Source organism: Fusarium phalaenopsidis, assembly GCF_050370095.1.
Source record: "Fusarium phalaenopsidis strain FUZ10S chromosome Unknown contig_32302, whole genome shotgun sequence".
Taxonomy (NCBI): domain Eukaryota; kingdom Fungi; phylum Ascomycota; class Sordariomycetes; order Hypocreales; family Nectriaceae; genus Fusarium; species Fusarium phalaenopsidis.
Genome location: NW_028145405.1, coordinates 5,750,990 through 5,769,293, shown reverse-complemented (window position 1 = coordinate 5,769,293; position 18,304 = coordinate 5,750,990). Strand labels below are relative to the sequence as shown.

At 50.5% G+C, this 18,304-nt stretch overlaps 7 protein-coding genes and 3 non-coding genes across 10 annotated transcripts; 6 read left to right on the top strand and 4 right to left on the bottom strand.

Moving 5' to 3' along the window:
• Window positions 1–21: 21 nt before the first annotated feature.
• LRP88_09145 (threonine aldolase family protein) lies at window positions 22–1,047 on the bottom strand (the record flags this gene model as incomplete). The annotated part of the gene is made up of 1 exon (XM_083245635.1): window positions 22–1,047. The coding sequence occupies one exon, from the start codon at window positions 1,045–1,047 to the stop codon at window positions 22–24; it is 1,026 nt and encodes a 341-aa protein (XP_083100129.1).
• Window positions 1,048–2,703: 1,656 nt separating this feature from the next.
• On the top strand, window positions 2,704–3,417 carry LRP88_09144 (alpha/beta hydrolase; the record flags this gene model as incomplete). The annotated part of the gene is made up of 1 exon (XM_083245634.1): window positions 2,704–3,417. One exon carries the CDS (start codon window positions 2,704–2,706, stop codon window positions 3,415–3,417), a length of 714 nt encoding a protein of 237 aa, XP_083100128.1.
• A 95-nt stretch (window positions 3,418–3,512) lies between these two features.
• Window positions 3,513–4,927, bottom strand: LRP88_09143 (uncharacterized protein; the record flags this gene model as incomplete). The annotated part of the gene is made up of 3 exons (XM_083245633.1): window positions 3,513–4,149; window positions 4,200–4,785; window positions 4,840–4,927. 3 exons carry the CDS (start codon window positions 4,925–4,927, stop codon window positions 3,513–3,515), a joined length of 1,311 nt encoding a protein of 436 aa, XP_083100127.1.
• A 2,688-nt stretch (window positions 4,928–7,615) lies between these two features.
• On the bottom strand, window positions 7,616–8,235 carry LRP88_09142 (fumarylacetoacetate hydrolase family protein; the record flags this gene model as incomplete). Its single annotated transcript, XM_083245632.1, has 2 exons — window positions 7,616–7,966; window positions 8,032–8,235. 2 exons carry the CDS (start codon window positions 8,233–8,235, stop codon window positions 7,616–7,618), a joined length of 555 nt encoding a protein of 184 aa, XP_083100126.1.
• Window positions 8,236–8,831: 596 nt separating this feature from the next.
• LRP88_09141 (uncharacterized protein) lies at window positions 8,832–9,357 on the bottom strand (the record flags this gene model as incomplete). The annotated part of the gene is made up of 3 exons (XM_083245631.1): window positions 8,832–8,906; window positions 8,960–9,109; window positions 9,184–9,357. The coding sequence occupies 3 exons, from the start codon at window positions 9,355–9,357 to the stop codon at window positions 8,832–8,834; spliced, it is 399 nt and encodes a 132-aa protein (XP_083100125.1).
• Window positions 9,358–9,883: 526 nt separating this feature from the next.
• LRP88_09140 (uncharacterized protein) lies at window positions 9,884–10,464 on the top strand (the record flags this gene model as incomplete). The annotated part of the gene is made up of 2 exons (XM_083245630.1): window positions 9,884–10,270; window positions 10,327–10,464. The coding sequence occupies 2 exons, from the start codon at window positions 9,884–9,886 to the stop codon at window positions 10,462–10,464; spliced, it is 525 nt and encodes a 174-aa protein (XP_083100124.1).
• A 557-nt stretch (window positions 10,465–11,021) lies between these two features.
• Window positions 11,022–12,257, top strand: LRP88_09139 (uncharacterized protein; the record flags this gene model as incomplete). Its single annotated transcript, XM_083245629.1, has 2 exons — window positions 11,022–12,032; window positions 12,087–12,257. 2 exons carry the CDS (start codon window positions 11,022–11,024, stop codon window positions 12,255–12,257), a joined length of 1,182 nt encoding a protein of 393 aa, XP_083100123.1.
• A 446-nt stretch (window positions 12,258–12,703) lies between these two features.
• LRP88_09138 lies at window positions 12,704–12,796 on the top strand. The gene has a single exon. It is a non-coding gene; the product is annotated as a tRNA-Phe (tRNA).
• Window positions 12,797–12,917: 121 nt separating this feature from the next.
• Window positions 12,918–13,012, top strand: LRP88_09137. Its single transcript has one exon. It is a non-coding gene; the product is annotated as a tRNA-Phe (tRNA).
• A 124-nt stretch (window positions 13,013–13,136) lies between these two features.
• On the top strand, window positions 13,137–13,239 carry LRP88_09136. Its single transcript has one exon. It is a non-coding gene; the product is annotated as a tRNA-Phe (tRNA).
• Window positions 13,240–18,304: the final 5,065 nt, after the last annotated feature.

The window sequence follows — 18,304 nt, the reverse complement described above, 5'->3', positions numbered from 1 at the left end:
GCATATATTTTACTCTATATTTTACAGTCTATTCGCAAACGCCTCTACTTGCTGCTCCTTCGTCGTCGCCCAGGAAGTAACAAGACGAATCATGGTGCGCTCATCATCCACCTTCTCCCAGACATAGAACTGAAACTCTTCTTGCAAGCTTGACACGAGAGAATCCGGCAGTATTGCAAATACTTGGTTCGTCTCCGTTTCGGCAGCCAACTTGTTCCCTGCCTCCTGTATCCTCGAGGAAAGAAGCTGCGCCATCTCGTTGGTGTGCCGCGCGAGGTCGAAGAAGAGGTTGGTGCTGAACATCTCGAGGAACTGGACGCCCAGTGTTCGACCTTTGGCTAAGAGCCCTCCGCGCTGCTTTACGTGGAAGGAAAAATCCTCGGCGAGGAGTGGGTTGCTGATGACGATGGCCTCACCAAGTAGCATGCCTACTTTTGTCCCACCGATCCAGAAGATATCGGTTAGGCGGACGAGATCTGGCAACGTCAGGTCGTTTTTAGTGGCTGATAGTGCGGCTCCGAGACGGGCGCCGTCGAGGTAGAGTAAGAGGCCGCGTTGCTTGCACAGGTCCGAGATGGCGCTCAGTTCGGCCTTTGTGTAGAGAGTTCCCATCTCAGTCGCGTTGGAGATATATACAAGCCGGGGCTTCGCCATGTGAGGAAAGTGGGCGTTGTTGGCCATTGCATTGGAGATGCTTTCGGGGGTCAACTTCCCATCGAGAAAGGGTACGGCAATGATCTTGTGTCCAATCGCCTCGATGGCGCCCGTCTCCCTCACCGTGATATGGCCAGTGCTCGCGGCGATGACGGCCTCGTGTGGGCGCAAGCAGCTGCCTATGGCGATGATGTTGGCGAGGGTGCCACCCGCGACGAAATGCACGGCTAGTGTTGAGTCGCCTAGTTTCTCTCGGAGACAGTCCCTGGCCATGTTGCAGTATTGGTCATCGCCGTAGGCTTTCTGCTGTGAAAGGTTTGTCTCCAACAGTCTTTGTAAGATTCTGGGATGTGCTCCTTCGCTGTAGTCGTCCAAGAAGCTGGTTTGGGTCATGGTGATGGCGTGGGATGATGCCGAGTAGCGTGAGAGACCTTCTGAACTGGATCTAAACGAGGTAAAAGCGACTCAAAAGCTCCAGTAATAGATCTCTAGGAGACAGTGAGGAGGAGTTCAGTGTCGGAAATATGCGATTCTTTGCATAATCCAAGTTGGTAAATGACCAATAAGTTGACGAATAAAAGGCTTTTATGGAAATAACTCGGGCGCGATAGTTCTAGGGAAGAAAACAAAAAGAGTTTTCCGGAGGACTCCGAGGTTGATACTATGCGTGGAAGGATTTGGTAAGCTTCCCGAGTCATGATGCCCTCGACGCCCTTCTTTCGACACGTCGAGTGAGGCAACTTGTCAATTTCGCCCTCGGAGTGCTCCGAGTGGGGACGGCGAGGATAAGCCCCTCGCCTCTCTTGACTCGGGAGCGTGCCCGTAGAGCAACATCCCTTGGAATAGAGTACGATTGGTAATATATCAAAAGAAGCCTCTGGAGCTTTCTACACCCTCTCAATAGATGTCTCTTCATTCATTGCCCTAGGCCGCCAGGGTCGACTTTGTTCGTTCAGTCGTCCAATACGACGAGCTCATCATGTTAATGACAAGCCGCAAGGTCTAAGCTTGAAAAACATGTTGAGTTATAGGGATTAAATTTCTAACAGTGCCTCTTCCCTTTCTTATCGAGATAACCTCAAGCATAGCTGCCTTGTTGGTGGAGAATGAATGAGTGGAATGTGAGGAATAACAACGGATGGGGGATCGTGGGAGACAATTTAGGACAAAGCAATAACCCAAGCCCAACGCAAAGACGTGCTCCTTGATTGTCCAGCTTCTGGCATTCGGCTCCCGCGGACTCCTAGCTCCGTGCATGGTATAGGACCCCTTGAGAAGAATGCTTGCTAGGTTTGCCAGGGGCTGCTCTGCATGTCCAGGCACATACGACAAAGTGTAGAAGGTATTTGAGTTTGCAGTTCCACATCTAATATTCCATAAACGCTCTACTGCGCTCTGGTAACGTAATGGACAGGCTGGCGCGGCAGCGCTGGTGATAGTGAAGCCGCCCCTGACGCTTTCCGCGGAGCCCGGACGGGTCTCTATCAACGACGGTAGTACTAACAGTTGGACACTTTATATATACCTTTTCTTGTTTGTATCACATCATGATCAATAAAAACATTTGTTATCAATGGCGGTATCCTTCTCCAAGACAGACAAGCTACGCTTGGCGCTGCGATTCTGTGGAGGTATGTTGCGGTTGCAGACTTGTGATCTCTGTCTCGACGCTAACCGCTGCTCGTAGCACCCTTTCAGATTTTCGCGTACGTTGTACGTGGCCTTGCCATTGCATCCGCTCGACGGCTCCCTCTCAGGATATATGCTATTTGTGCAGTCGCCAAGGCCCTCCCGGACGTTTTTGATGCCCGTGACACTCAGTATTTGTGTCCACCGACAAGACAAGCATATGAATCATGGATTCACAAAAGACTCTTGAAGTCTAGTAAAAAAGAGCACTCAGACGTGACTGGACGGCTGCGATGTGACATCCAGCCACTGAGCGACGGCCGTTCCTCAATTCTCTGGTTTGGAGACCGCAGCAGGGCGAAGAAAGTGGTGCTGTTCTTCCATGGCGGAGGCTACAACACCCCTTTGCTAAATGCATACATGGAGTTTCTTTGGAGAACGTACATCACAGCCGGCATCGAGGCAGACACCGAAGTTGCAGTGGCAATCCTTGAGTACTCGCTCTCTCCTGGTGCACAGTATCCCACTCAGCTATGCCAGGCTAGCGATGCCCTTGCGCACCTACTGTCATCTGGATTTTCGCCACGGAACATCATTATCGGCGGAGATTCTGCTGGGGGCAATTTGACGGCAGAGTTGCTCTGCCACATGGCCTGGCCTCACCCTGAAGCTGTGCCTATCAAGCTGTCTGAGCCTCTTGCTGGAGTATTTCTCATCTCTCCATGGCTCAGCACACGTACAACTGATAGATCCTTTGCGGAAAATGGGTCGATTGACATGGTTTCGGCTTCTTATGTGCGAGTTGTCACGGCCGAGTTTCTGAGACCTGACTGGGAAGAGGCGAGTGACCACTTCAGTCATGCCTTCCCATTGGACACGCAACACCCTTGGATGGATAAGCTAGCCACACTGACAAACAAAATGTATCTCTCGGTAGGATACCACGAGGCGTTTCGAGATCAGTGTGTGGAGTTTGTGGACAAGGTACGAGAAGCCAATCCAAGCATGGAGCTTCAATTTGATCTTCAAGAGAAGCTGGCGCATGACTTTATAATCCTGGAGGCCGAGGAGAAGCGCAACGGGGAGTGTATTGAAGCCATGAAGAAATGGGTGAAGAGCATGTTAGCAGATTAAAGACGGTTGCATCGGTAGTCATTTTTATAGAATTGGGTTGAGGAGCACGGGCGACAATCTATGTCCTGTTGCTACAAATATATTAAATAGGTATCTTATGCTTCCCGAGTTAGGTACTCGCCCTTATCTATCCTCTGACAGAGCTTTTTCAGGACCATACCACCGTACTTGAAATCGTCCAAGTCCAGATAGACGGTAGCAGACAACCTTGCCCACAGCGCACCAGAGAAGTACAAGACGTTGATGAAAGTGTAGTAATCCTCCGTAAACTTCCGGAACATGAAATTGATGACAGCGTCGACGTCCTTAGCCGGGATGCCTTCCACTGAAGTAGCATGACTCTGAACTGCCAGGGGCAGACGAACGTTGGCAAATCCAACATGTCTCCCGGTGGGAGCTGGCAAGGTCTCTGTGCCTAGTATCTCGGCAACGGTGCGTCCGCCGGTACGGGCTAGGTCGACGCAGTACTCTCTAATAGCTGCTTCACCTCCGCAGGCCCTGCTTCGAAACTCGAGAGCTGCTGGTATACAGAGAATCGGGGCCGTATCGATCGTGCCGGTGTACTCGAACTGGGCCACAAACGCGTTTTGGGCTTTGGATTGGTTGGGGTTGAAATGATTGTTGGCTCCCAGGGGCACGAAGCCGTGAGAGGTCGGTAAAGACGAACGCATCAGGTGCTGGTTTCGAGGCGCAACGTAGAAGACCGCGCATGCCCGAGGGATGAACAGCCACCTGAGACGATTGTCAGTTTTGGGGGAGTCGGTTGGTTTTCGTAGGCTCACTTGTGGCAGTTTGTGACTAGAAAATCCGGATTTAATTCTTTAAGGTTCAGATCAATGAAGCCAATGCCGTGGGCGCCGTCAATGACACTGAAGATACCATGTTGCCTACAGATCTTGGTCAGTTTCTCGAACGGCATCCTCACACCGGGCATGCTCATGACGGTGTCGAATATGGCCACCTTGACCTTGTCGCCATGTTCCTTGATGCTGCTTGTGAAGCGTTCCAGGATTGACTCCTCGGTGTCTCGAGTAGGGTCGAATTCGACCTCAAGACTCGTAACCGGGGTGGTCTCAATTAGATAATCTACTGTCTTGCCGATGGCACCATATACCCCTCTAAAGTAGGCGATCCTGTCTCCAGGCTGGAACCTTAGGTTGCGGAGAACTGTATTCAGACCTGTAGTTGCGTTAGGTACGAGGACGGTGCCCTCGACATCAGCGTTGAGAAAGGAGGCGATTTGGTGTCGAATCTCGTCGAGCTTCTTGGGGAAGGTGTAACGAATGAACTTGTCGGGCTGAGACTCGGCAGCATCTTGCCAGTGACGCAATGCATCTCTCACATGGCGGGGATAAGATCCGTAGGCACCTTGAAAAAGGAGTCAGTCTTGTGAAACACAAGCATTGATTGGCTTGCTTTCACCTTGATTGAGATTCACTTGCTCTTTTCCGAACAGGAAGTGTTTCTCCCGCATCTCTTTGCCAAACGGAGTTATGGTCAAGGTGTCCATGATCAATCAAGAGGGGCTAATGTCGGTAGGATAGAGACTTCGTAGCAAGCTGTAAAGCTACTCGAAGGATAGAGGTTGGGAGGCAGGATCTCAGCGAGACGTAAAGTAGGAAAAATAGAGAAGTGATAAAATTGGTAATTATCCAGGGTCAGTTGTACAACTGACCAAAAGTGAACGATCTTCAAGAGCCACACTGGTATTTGATACCTCATTACCTTGACGGTAATCTCCGCCAACCGAAGGACATCTAGACACCCTTCTTGATGACAAATTTTCCCACAGTGAAGGGCAAAGGCCAGATGCTAGACTTCAACAAGGCGCAAAACAGGAGATGCAGAAAGGGATAGTGAAACTTGCACTCTCGTCAACCGAAGGGCGTATGAAGGCCCCCTTGATGACAAATTTGCTCTCAGGAGAGAGTTTGGTAGCAAGCGTCTCTCAGCGATATCGGCAACAAGATGCGGACGCTTCCGCAAGTAGATAAGATGACAAATTAGATGAGATGGTGGATCCAGTAGAGTAATGGCGCAGGGTGAAATTGACATGCTTTGGCCGCTATCTCAGGATGGCGTTGACATATGGATGCGATGTTAGGCCGGACATGGGGGTCACAATTTGTCATCACCATGCTCCGAAGGTCGTGATAGCTATCTAAGGCGTGGGAAACAACTAATAATATCATCATTCCGGGTCAAGGGAAAAAACTTTGTCGCCTGATCATGCATCTGACGACGGGGCTACCTCTACCCCCCTTGTTCCAGGTCTCGTACTCTGTGCCCGACTTGGCTCCGTTCCAGTTTCCTTGTCGGCAGACCTTGTTCTTGAGATCAATGTGTTAGTCTACCGAGGCTAGGAGACTGCAGGGTCACAGAAAAAATTGTTTAGTTTTAACAAGCCTGTCTTGGCCTGGATGTTGATCTCCTGGGAGATGGTGCTCACGGCGCTCTATCCCCTATCAGAGCCGTCAACTGCTGCTTCCATTCCAGCAGCGTCTTGTTGGCCACTTCCAGTTGCTGCCGCGTATCTGTAACCTCCAGCTCCAGTTCCTTGTTTCTGGCCTCAAGTCTCTGCTTCTCATCAAAATCTGCATGCCTGTCTGCCGCTTCACGACGGACAGTTTCCAACTCCGCTCTTAACTTCCGGATTACGCCACCCGCTGCAAGCGTCTCGTTCTTGTGCATCTGGACCACCTGGTTTAGGCGACTGACGTCTCTCTCCAAATTTGCGACTTTTGTTTGTAGAATGGTGCCGTTCTCAAGTTCCCGATACACGGTCCAGAGCGCAGAATCTACTTCTGTTGGTAAGGTATTAAAGCGAGACTTTCTAGCCGCGGATGTCCTCGCCTCGGTTCTTGATGCTGTCGCTTGTTGAAATGGTTCAAAGGCATCATGATCGCTAGACGGAGGAGGTGATCCTGGGGGCATAATCATTGGCGGCTCCATGTGCCAGCCCCGATCGACGCATATGAAGCAATACCATACTGACTTATTCTCTCGAACGACGGCGACACTGTTTTGTTGGCATGCCAGGTGAAATGACTTTCGGCAGGTATCACAGGGTTTTAAATCTCCTGGTGTGCCGCATTCTGAGCAGAGTGATTCATGCGGACTTCCAGATGCTTGAAATCGGTCCCATTAGTAGCTGAGCAGAATCGACCCATAATTGTTCAACATACCTCTCCAAGCTTTGTGTCGCGCAAGAATCTCGGCGCGTGTCTCTTGAAGAGTCAGAGATATGGCAGGTGGTGATTGTGGTCGCTCTGGTTGTGACAATTCCATCTGTCTCGGCTGTTGCGCTTTCGAGGTTGAAGTTTGAGCGCGTCGAGATGATGATCGTGCAAGCCGCCGGCGTTTTGGAGTTCTATCGCCCCCAGCGGGGTTCTCGTGCTCAAGGGGTGTCTCCATATCAGCTTTTCAGGCCAAGGTCAAAGGGACGGGAGATGCCTGAGCCGTGAGAAGAAATACGGCTTTAGTGACGGTTAGCGAAGGTCGGTCCAGATTTATAAGCAGGTTTGCATGCCAGAAAATCTAATTGCCGCCTAGCGGCTGTTCAAGCAGCCATTTTCCTCCTTTCTTTGCGATTTCCGGTGCCTAGGATTTTGCAGAATTCTTTTCTAACAGGATCTTGGTGATCATGTGGGCTGCACGGCGTGTCGAGATTTTCTCACGTCTCTCCTAAGATACATCACCCTCTGAGAGCTCTGATACAGACAGATTCTCATTCAAAGGCCACCTGGTTGACCAAAGTCCCAATATTCTCAATAAAAATCCTGACATCATCCCCATTCTGCAGCGACAGCTTGGGATCTCTCATCGCTCCTACTCCGGGCCCTGTCCCTGTCAAAATCACAGTACCCTTCTCGATCGTTGTTCCCTGGGAAAGGTGGGATATGATCTTGGACACGCGGAATATCATCTCGCTAGAGAACCCGAAGGATTGGTCAGCACAGCCCATCTCTTTTGCGATAGCCATGATTAGACTGGTGAAAACAAAGCGGGCAGACTTGCCTCGTATTCGAATCCTGAACGACTTGACCGTTAAGAGTCGCTTTGATGGAGAGATTGTGAGGGTCTCTTATGGCCGAAGGGGAAACAAGAACTGGTCCGATAGGGGCAGACCCATCAAAGCCTAGTTGAAGCATCTCTTGTCAGCCCAGTTCCTTGCAAACACAGTATCTTCCATTGGCGACTAGCCTTTTGAGAAACACCACTGGCCGTTGGTGAATTGCAACTTCCTGGCACTCACATCGTTGGCGCATGTAAAGCCGAGAACGAAGTTCATGGCATCTTCCAACGAGATATCCTTTCCCGTCATTCCCATGACAATTGCGAGCTCTGCTTCGTAATCGCTGGTGCCGTCTTGAGCGATCCTTGGGATGAGGATGGGCTCGGGGAAAGGGCCAGAGATGGCGCTTCGTGGCTTGATAAAGAGGATTGGAGTCTCTGGAACAGGCATCTTGGCCTCAGCAGCATGATCTCGGTAGTTTAAACCCATACAGAGTACGATTGGCACTTGGGTGCTCGGAATGGGTGATAGAAGCTGGTTTCACAGAAGTCAGCATACTGTTCATTATCAACAGCATGGAATGAATATATGGGCAGTACCTTGGACACATGCAGGATCTGGTCCGTGACAACGCCGTCTTCCCAAGAACCAGACAAGACGTTAGCAGCTATCTTTTCACCTTTCCAGGCTGCCAATCCAACATCGGGATAGGCTTCAGAGCCCACCTGGCCAAAGTAGGTGTTGCCATCTTCCACAGCAAGAAATCTCACCAGGTGTGTCCATCTCTGTCCAGTCGCAGGCATCTTGTTGCTTGGGGATTGATCGATCAGCTGATAGGACTTGAGCTGCTTCTGTATGCCATCCTTCTGTTGGTTTATCGACCGAGAGGGGCCCATTAGCCCAGTAATGCGCGCTCTTGTCTAATGCGCCCATGCCTCCTGCCCCCACCCCCCTTTCCCGCCGCGCCCTTGTTTGTTATGTACGCCCTTGAATGCAATTTCTGCTGACAAATTAGCGGATAACTTCCGATGAATCGACAGAGATAAGGCGAAGCGCCGATTTGTCATGATGTGACGAGCTAATGTGTATCTACTGATGTGGCATGCTTCGACAAAGAATCCTACCCGTGCTGGAGGGGTTATGGCGGCGTGTTACCCCTGAACAGGCAAGTGGCATAAAACAGAAAATTGGATGGATCACGGGTGGAAGGAGAGGCACTGCATGGCGAATCATTACGGTGTTATTAGATTGCCGTCATGAGTCAAGGGCTGTGTTCCTTGTTTTCGTGCTAATGGTTTCTTTTACAAGCATCACCAAGGTCACCACCACAAATTCGGCAAGAGTCGATTTAGCACTACTTATTGACCCTAGCTTTACATCTAGCCCACCCATCCTCTATTCACAGAAGTGCCTGGCACTCCATCTCCACCTCAGCTTCAAATGGAAGCGCAGAGACCTGGACACAAGTACGGACCTGTGGATGTCGATGTTAGCCACGGGCCTGTCCTGCATGATGCTACAACTTACAGGCTGAGGTTCCTCGAAAACTCCCAAATAAGCCTTGTTCAACTCGGCGAACTTGCCCATGTCTGTAATAAAAACATTGACCTTGATGACTTTATCCAGACCGGATCCGGCCTCTTCAAGAATAGCCTTCAGGTTCTTTAAGATCTGCGTCTGAGTGCCGAGAATAAGAGTAGTCAGATCCCCGTTTTCATATCCTCTACATGTACGGATGGCTCGTTACTCACAGTCTGGGCAGCGACTCCTTCTTGGAGCTTTCCGGTGGCCGGGTCGATGCCAACGTTGCCGGAGACATATACCATGTTGTTGGCCTTGATAGCCTGGGAGAAGGCAGGCAGAGGTGCCGGAGCCTTGTTCGTGAACACGACAGCAGCGCGACGAAAGGTACTCTGAGAGCTCATGTTGGTTGGAAACTGGTAGGGATGTATTAACAAGTGGATGTGTAGAGAAATGTGATCAGTTCTATAGATCAGGAGCCCGTGAGAGGATGGAGCATATATGGACCGCTCTGCTCTGTAGTTGCCCGATCCGAAGCCGGAGTAGTCTGGTACAAGCGGTGACGCAGGCATGATGATGGTGCCTCCACCCGCAAGATGACAAATTGGCTTTCCGTTTTGACATGCGGCATTTCGATGAAGGGCGCAGTGATGCGAGTCAATTTCATGCAGCAAGGTGCATGGTTAGTTGATTACCAATTAGTGGTGACCTCGGTGTCATGATGGGCTTCGACCCTTCTCTTGCCCAGGTACTACCGCTGATGTTTCCAGAGCACTGAGCCGAAGAAATGGCGATAAGAATACAGTCTCCCCATCTCAAACGAGTTACGAGTCAAGATTAGAGATTCTTCTTGATAGCTATATCCTGCTTTCTTCTAGGTCAAACCTTCTTTCTCACTCTCAGAGTACTCTTCTACGCAAACGACCAGTCATGCCTCTCTACGAGTTCCATCACATCCTCCCCCTCACTGGCGCCGAGAAGTCCCGTCTTGCACGTCTCATTACTGACTGGCATGCCACAACCTTCAAGGCTCCTCGTTTCATCGTAAACTGCCGCTTCGTCGACATTCGCGCCTCCAACACTGAGGACTTTTGGGTTGGCGGTAGACAGCTCAAGACCAACAAGCTCATGATCATGCTGCGCAGCGGAACAGGAAGGACGGCCGAACAATATGTGGGCATTACCACCAAGCTGATCTCGTTCTGGAACGACTCCATCCAGGAGGTTCAGGCCACTCGGAAGGAGAAGGAGCTGAAGGATGTCTTCATCATGGGCTCGTACGACTCGGCCTTTGAGAGAGGCTTCTTCTTGCCAATGGTAAGTTGTTTTCGAGGTTTGGTTCTACTCCATATACTGACGTGGCCTTCTTTCAGCCCGGAAAGTTTGAGGAATGGGTCGCTGGGAACGAAGCTGAGTTTCGAGAGTTGGCATCTGGTGGAGACGAGATTTTCCAGGACTTGGTGGAAGAACTCGAGACGCGCCCCGAGTTCAAGGTCGCCAACAAGGCTTAATTGGGTAGATTAGAGATATTAGCAGGAGAGCTTTGTAGACGATAGGTCGTTACGTGTTGTTGTTACAATGACCTCTCCAGTAGGAGCAAGGGGCTGTTATGATGATGCCCCCGTAGGAACGGCTATGCTAGGTGCAGTCGCTGCCATGTTAGACAAATAACTCAGATCAGACTCAGAAGCCAAACTTGACAAACTCGCCTTGACTGAATCATCCAGATGGTGACAGTAACACTCCGCCCAGCATCCTAGGTCCGGTTGGCCATCAGTTAGGGTCCAGCGAGCGGCCAAGATGGGACTGACTATGAAGGGGGCGGCAGGGGGGCCCCATCATGTTATCTGCTCCTTACGGCCGATTGCACCGGTTCGTTGTTGTAAGTTTTACAAGGGAGTTATTGACAAGGCGGCATGCAAGGTGCCGAAGCCGGCTTTCTTCTGTAAGAGAGTGGAACCTAATGTCAGTTCCTATAAAGCAAACGACCATGGCCCCTTTGTTGAAGGTTTACAGCTGCAAACACCAACAAACATCGATCAGGAAGAAACTTAAAAGAAATCTCAACATGGATTCTTCTGACAGACAAGACGCTGCTAGGCCGACCTCTAAAGCGGAGCTTGATGCCTCCAAGCTGGTTTACCATCTCACTACACCTGAGGGCCCGCCAAAGGTACCCAACTCTGCCTGCACCGATCACATGCTCATCTGCAATTGGGATGAGGCCACAGGGTGGGAAAGCCCCGTAATCCAGCCATTTGGTCCTTTATCCCTCATCCCGAGCGCCAACGTTCTCCAGTACGCTACCGGGTGCTTCGAGGGCATCAAAGCCTACCGCGGCTACGACGGCCAGCTACGACTATTCCGTCTCAGACTCAACTGTGAACGGATGGTCAAGTCTTCTGTTCGCGTTGGTCTCCCGCAATTCGATCCTGCGGCCCTGGAACAGCTCATTCACAGCTTTGTTGCCCTGGAAGCTGAGCGTGGGCTACCCAAGGATCGGGTAGGGCAGACGCTGTATCTCCGGCCAACTCACATTGGAACCACGCCCGGGCTTGGCCTTCAGAAGCCTCGCCAATCTTCACTCTACATCATCGCCACGCTCGCCTCTGGCTTCTCCACTAATGGTGGCATGACTCTGGTTACATCTCCTGCTGACACCATCCGAGCGTGGCCAGGAGGATTTGGAAACGCCAAGCTGAGCGCCAACTACGGGCCTACCTTGTCTGCCCATGCGGACGCAATCGCTCAAGGTTTCGACCAGGTCCTGTGGCTATTCGGTGACGAGAAGTATACCACAGAGGCTGGTGCGAGCAATTTCTTTGTCATTTGGAGAACAAAGCAAGGCGGCCTTGAGCTTGTCACAGCAGGCTTGGAAAGCAAGACCATCTTGGAAGGCATCACCCGGAGAAGTATCATTGAGCTGGTACATGCCCGACGAGATGACCCTCAGAGCTGGTCAGTCGATGGTACGACTTTGGAGTCACTTACAGTCGTCGAGAGAGACTTTTCGATCAACGAAGTCAGTGAGGCTGTTGCTGAAGGCCGGTTGGTAGAAGCTTTTGCCTCTGGCACTGCGGTAAGTATATCGTCCCTTCGTGGCAACAAAGGAAGACTCTAACGGCTTGATTAGTACTTTATCGCTCCTGTCAGACATATTCGGCATAGGGATGAGGATGTTGTCATTCCTCGTGAGAAGGGTGACTCTGGACATTACGCCGCACTAATCAAAGGTTGGCTTAGTGATATAGTCTATGGCCACTCTACCTTTTCCGACTGGATCAAGGTTGTGAAGGAGACTTAGTAGCTGCAGTATATGTAGTGCTATAGGTTAGCAACAGAAAGGTTAAGGACGGCCCTGTGAGAGCATGGGTTTACATGTCGGGTATCTCGAAAGACTAGTTGAATTGTCAGGATTGTCAGTCTCCTTTTCTGGAAGTCCTGACTGAGCAGTTCCTGGGTGATTGATATGTTTTTAAAGACGACACAACTTCAAGTCCATGAGTTTTGCGTAGTCATGTCTTACATGGTCTGAGACATACGGTTTTGATTGAAGTCTTTGTTGAAGCAATTCCGTCAACAGGCTTCACTGGCAACTAGGAGGCATTCTTGAGCTTTGGCAATACAATGAACTGCAGCAACTCAACCCAACTACCCTCAACTCCACAACTGCCTATTCCACTGTTGAACTCGCAACTCTGTCCTCCCCTCGAGTTGGGGCATGATAGAGACGCCCGTCCTCCATCCAATGGGGCGGTGGCGTAGTTGGGAGCGCGTCAGACTGAAGCTACAACTTCAATCATTAATATCTGAAGGTCACCGGTTCGATCCCGGTTCACCCCACAACAGTCCTAGGACGATTCCTTTTTGCCGAGGATAAGTCCTTTTTGTTCGCTTAACTATCTCCACCCCGTTCCCCTCAGCTGAGACGGAATAGGAAGCCGTCGCCTCCATCAAATCCCTCGGGGCGGTGGCGTAGTTGGGAGCGCGTCAGACTGAAGTCAAAACTTCAATCACCCGTTAATCTGAAGGTCACCGGTTCGATCCCGGTCCACCCCAGCGTACTAGCTAGTTGACCCAGTCAACTTACTCTTTTTGTCAGTTGTGGCTCTTGTTTTCAGCTTCTATGTGGTTGCGCTGGAATATGAGGCGGATGGCTTCGTGATTAAGTAATCAAGTCACAGGGGCGGTGGCGTAGTTGGGAGCGCGTCAGACTGAAGCTATAACTTCATTCTAGCAACTTGGTTGTGATCTGAAGGTCACCGGTTCGATCCCGGTTCACCCCATGGACTCTTCTTTTTGACCTTCTCAGGGTCCCTCTTTATCTTTTTGGGTGAGGAGAGTTATCTCGACCTGCCCTGAGTTATCATGAGTTGTCACCGCTGAGTGTGCTACCCGCCGTCCTAGTCCCTTACCGAGGCAAGAGAGCAGAGAGACGGGTCGCTAGGCCCGTGGCTTTGTCAGATCCCTTCGTCCCAGTTTCGCGATTATAACCACCTCCGCTTGCCTAAACGGCTCGAGGCGGCGGCCTATAGTAAGGCATCCTTCAAATAGGCGGCGAATATGTGTCCCTATGATATGCCACATGGCTTCGAGAATTTTGACCGTGGTATTATCTGATCCTAGGGAAGTATTCCCTATATGAAAGGTCATATACCGTGCCTTATCTAGGGATATTTTAAGTAGGAATAGTATTATTCTAGGATGAGAGACTTGAGCCTAAGTGTCCTAGATATTATCCTCTGCGGTCTGTCGTTCTAGCGTGGCTCGTCGAAGTACGTTTGCCTTGTCCATCTGGGTTTTATGAACAACTTCGACGACCTGCAAGGGTGGCGGCTGGAAGGCCCCTGGGGATCTCAACCGCCGGACGGCTTTGAAAATAGCGCTGCTGTCGGAGAAGCTGTCGATGAGGTTCCGCCAGTAGTCTTTTAGCCCGACGGACCACGCGATGGAAGTCCCTTTTGGCGATTTGGACCCCCTGATTGAAGCCGAGAGGGTAGAGCCGTCTCATTGCACGAGGTGCGGCAGCGGCGCCGGTTCCCGGCAGCCAATGATGATCATGAATGGCTACCGCAGGGTGAGCATGATCTTCACAACCTCATAAAACAACTGCGTTAGTAAATCTAGCCGTATGCTTTAAGTAACTGCGGGATGGAGTACCCCGCACCAGAGACAACCTCAGACAACAATCAATTAACACACTGCTGCTGCTCATTATCGTTTACCTGGCCCTTGATTCTTTTAGCATGCTCAGTACGACAGTGGCGGTTTGTGTATCACAGCGATCGTGTTTTTAATGACTGCACCCCCTTAACGACAATTGTCGGCAAACTGCATATATGCTTAAGGGTCCATATCAGCTCCGTAAGCACTAATCTTAGCAAACATCAGCTGTGCAGCTGTCCATGCGTAACTCAAACTTAATCCAATATAACTCTGATCTCACAGGTCTCTCTATCGTCACCCTTTAATCACAGACTAGGTAGTCGTAACGGATAATTCCGATATCGACAAACGTCAAATGAGCAAAGGAATGCAAGTCAAACCAAAGAGAAGGAAACAGGAACCGCGCAATATTGTTCAATGTTCTTAAGGTTCGAATCCAACTTGATTGCTATTCGTCACTCTATTCGTTTAGGCATCTGCAGTGGCTGCCTTGATGGCTCGGATCCCATGCGTGACGCGGCGCTTAGCTCATCATGACTGATAGCATGATCTTGGTGAAGAAGCAGCTTCGACAGGTCGTTTTGATCCGAGCGATTTGGTATGCGACTCTGACCTCAAGATGAGAACTGTGCCGCGAGGAGGCGCTGTGGCTCGACCCTGACCTCTGCCCCGGACTACCAAGGAGAATGGGAATACATTCAAAATAATCCTCCGCACTCTGTTTTTAGACTTTTCGCTATTCGCTCGCTCAGCTGCGGCAGTTGAATTAAGTTTTTGTTGAGAGCTGTGGCAAAAGATATACACTTACGAACCACCCTGCATATTGTTGCGGACACGTACACCGTTACGCCAACGGGACAAAAGATTAGGCATTGACCGCAATCGTTGCCATCAGCTAGGTGCACCAGCCGCTTATCAATTTATCGAGCCATACGGTGGACCAAGCCGTAACACACATTGTTCGTAAAGTGCATAAAATAGGCTCCTCAAGCTCCACTTGTTAATTAGTCCAAATGGCGTCTCCCTTATCTACTACTCCGAGCACGGCTAAGAGACCTCGGCAAAGTGGCTGTAATTGGCTTCCAGTGTAGAACAGGAACCTTGTATCCTACCCTCTGACCAAGAGATGCACTGTAACATCGTATAACCTTAATCCCTCTCTCGTCTTGGCGCGGCGCCACATTAATATGTTTTCCGAATTGCAGCTGCGCCAGGAGACTCCTACATCAGTCATCTGCATCATCTGCGCTAGCGAACTGTAGTTGCAGACGGCTATGTAAGTCTTAAGGTTGGTGTGTCGAATGAAGGCTGCTGGTCTTCGTCGGAGGGCTGCCCCGTGCAAACTGCCATATAAGAAGTTGTTGGGCCAACCAACTCGCAACTGTGTGCTGCTTCTTTTGGATGAGACGCAACGAACGTCCAGTATCGTCAACCTCGCCACTAATCTCGGGCATCAATCGATACTTTTTTATTTTGACACTGTCCTGGGAGACGGTATGAACGAGAGACTTAAAAGACTTACCGAACTGCCTGTGGTTCGGGGAGCGATTGGTGCTGCTGGATATGCATTTCGTCAGGCGTCCAGAGCTGCTACCGCGATCGTTGGCACCGCCTTTGCAAAGTTGTCTGATCCGGACAAGAACTTGGCAACCACCGAAGAAATCCTCCGCAGGGCGGGCGGTGGCAGTTTTAGAAGCTTGCTGTCTCGAGTGACGCAGCGCACTGAGCAAGAAGTTAGCCAGACAGAGGCGAACACCATCTTGAACGCGGCAAGGACCGTCTTCTGCAGAGGCGCCGGGGGTGTTGTGAAGGATGTGGTCTTCCAAGTCACGAGGTGCACCCTCGTGGCGATTGGCCAGACGGACTTTGCGGAGGCGCTCCGTATATGGAGAGAAATATTCACCAATGACGCAAATAAACAGACCCTAGCGTTCATACTAGAACACAAATCCGATTTGGCCTCATTTCTGATCGACCTAATAGAGCCAACAAAGCTCTATGCTACGGCACTTTCGAGGGATGGCATCCCGAACGGCCAAAATTCACACGGGCGATATAACCCCTACAACGAATTGAACCTGGAGGTGGCGATGAACAAGCATACTGTGATCTGTCAGCTACAACGACTAGCTAAATCACTCTCCCATGTCTTCTTGATGGGCCAGCAAGGCATGTCTCTCGACCAGCTCCGAATGAACACAACTCTGAGGAGCGACTTTGACGACAATGGAATCGTTATACTTCCACCAGCACTCACGATCAGAGCTCCTGACAACCAGCACGGCGAGCAATGGCTTTTTGTTAATGGTATTTGTGGAGAATACTTCTGGCTCCAATTGTACTGCGAAAAGTTACGAGACACATTCAGGAGGGATATCCGGGGTGTCTTCAACAGGAGCGACGGTATCCTTTGGGACTTGATCGAGTGTGCGGGAGAGAGAGACACCGATGAACGGCAAAACACTCTCATTCAAAGGACACCGAGCAGCATGGCCGCCCAGAGGGTTCTGAGCCGTGAGTTGTCAGCCGCGCTTCAAAATGAGAGCTCCAATGGCTATATCGTGATGATCGCCTACTCCCAGGGGTGTCTCTTGTTAAGGCTTGTTTTGCAAGATTTTGTAAGGAACAATGCGCATCAGAATGCAATGAGGGAGCGACTAATGGTCTTCACGTTCGGGAATCCGAGCATCGACTGGATGGGTACGCATGGGGGAGAGAGGATCCGTCTCTGCGAATATGTCAAACACACCGAGCATTTCGCAAATGAGAGGGATTTCGTGGCACGGCTTGGAGTGCTGAACAGCACTGAGGAGGGGCACCTACGGGGTCTCGGCTATCTGGACGAAAACGAAAATTCGTTGCTCTTTATCAACCGCAGCAATGACTGGATCGGCCACCTGTTTGGGGCCCAGTATAGCCTCAGAGCACAAGAGTATGTGGATGGAAACGCTTCGAGGTTGCTCGCATGTGCTGGCGGCCAAGCAATGGCTGGATAAGAGAATGATCTGTGAAATTGTATCTCAAGGCTTACAAGTAGGCATACGTTTTATTACGGAGTATAAGCAATCTGGTTTGCCATTGAATAACCCAAGAAAGTGTCGCATTGTTTGTGATCCTGCTAGCCTTTCCTGTGCTTCGCATTCAGAACGAGCCATGAGTGACTTGTAGGACGCAGGTAGGTGGCTGATACATGGGCACCCGGACGTGATTTGCTGTATTTACTAATACTTCGGAGATATGATTGATAATTATTCTTAATAGACTTCTCGAAAGCACCAGAATGCCGTCACAGCCTGTGTATTTCCATCTCAGGTTGATTCACTCATCCAAGGCGCCTCATTCCCTCCTAATTGCATGTCATCTGATTCGACTCTCTCTCTCTCGCCTTATGATTCTCACCGATAGTCTGCAGAGACACCCGCCACTGCGGTCTCGCAAGAGATGTAATCGATGTAATTGGGGGGGAGAGCACCAGAAAGCTGACTGGAAGGTTCACAAGGGTTGTATCTTCAAGGACAGTGAATATGCATGCTGAAGTGCCTTGATAATCACTCTTGTTGGTTTTAGAGTCTCACTAGCGTGTACTTATGCCGTGGCTGTGCGTGATACGAGTTGCGTAACCGTCGGCAGCACTTCATGGGCATGAAAGAACTCGGTCTGGTGCACCGTAATGCGGGTTAATATTATCAACTTGCTCGATAGAGTGTAGGGGTACAGTAGTTGCGCTCGAAAGCCGCCCTCAAGCTGTTTTGGCAAGCTTCCCTCACCGCGCCAATCAGTCGCATTTTCTGGCCAATTCTCGTGACCCGAAGGCACTTTGCAGCGTTAGCAAAGCCATCCCCCCTGGTTATGTGGGCGGATGAAGGAACTCTTCTAGTGGTCATTAAAGAAATAGTAACTAGGGCCACTCGTTGCGAATCTGCTTGAACGTTATCTACCACTCGGATGAGCTCATCAATTTCATGCTTGCATAACATGTAAGTTCAAGTCCTAGTCTAGTGCAACGCCATTCATCCTCTGTGCACCACATTGCCCTTGATCTCGTAAGATGAACCGAACCTAACCACCGAAGGTGGACCATTGGGTAACAAACGCGATAGTCCTTGCCTGCGCTCAAAGTTGTTGCACATATTGGTCAATCTCCGCTGGTCCACGTTGGAGACCCCGCAGGGACCGAGGTATGGT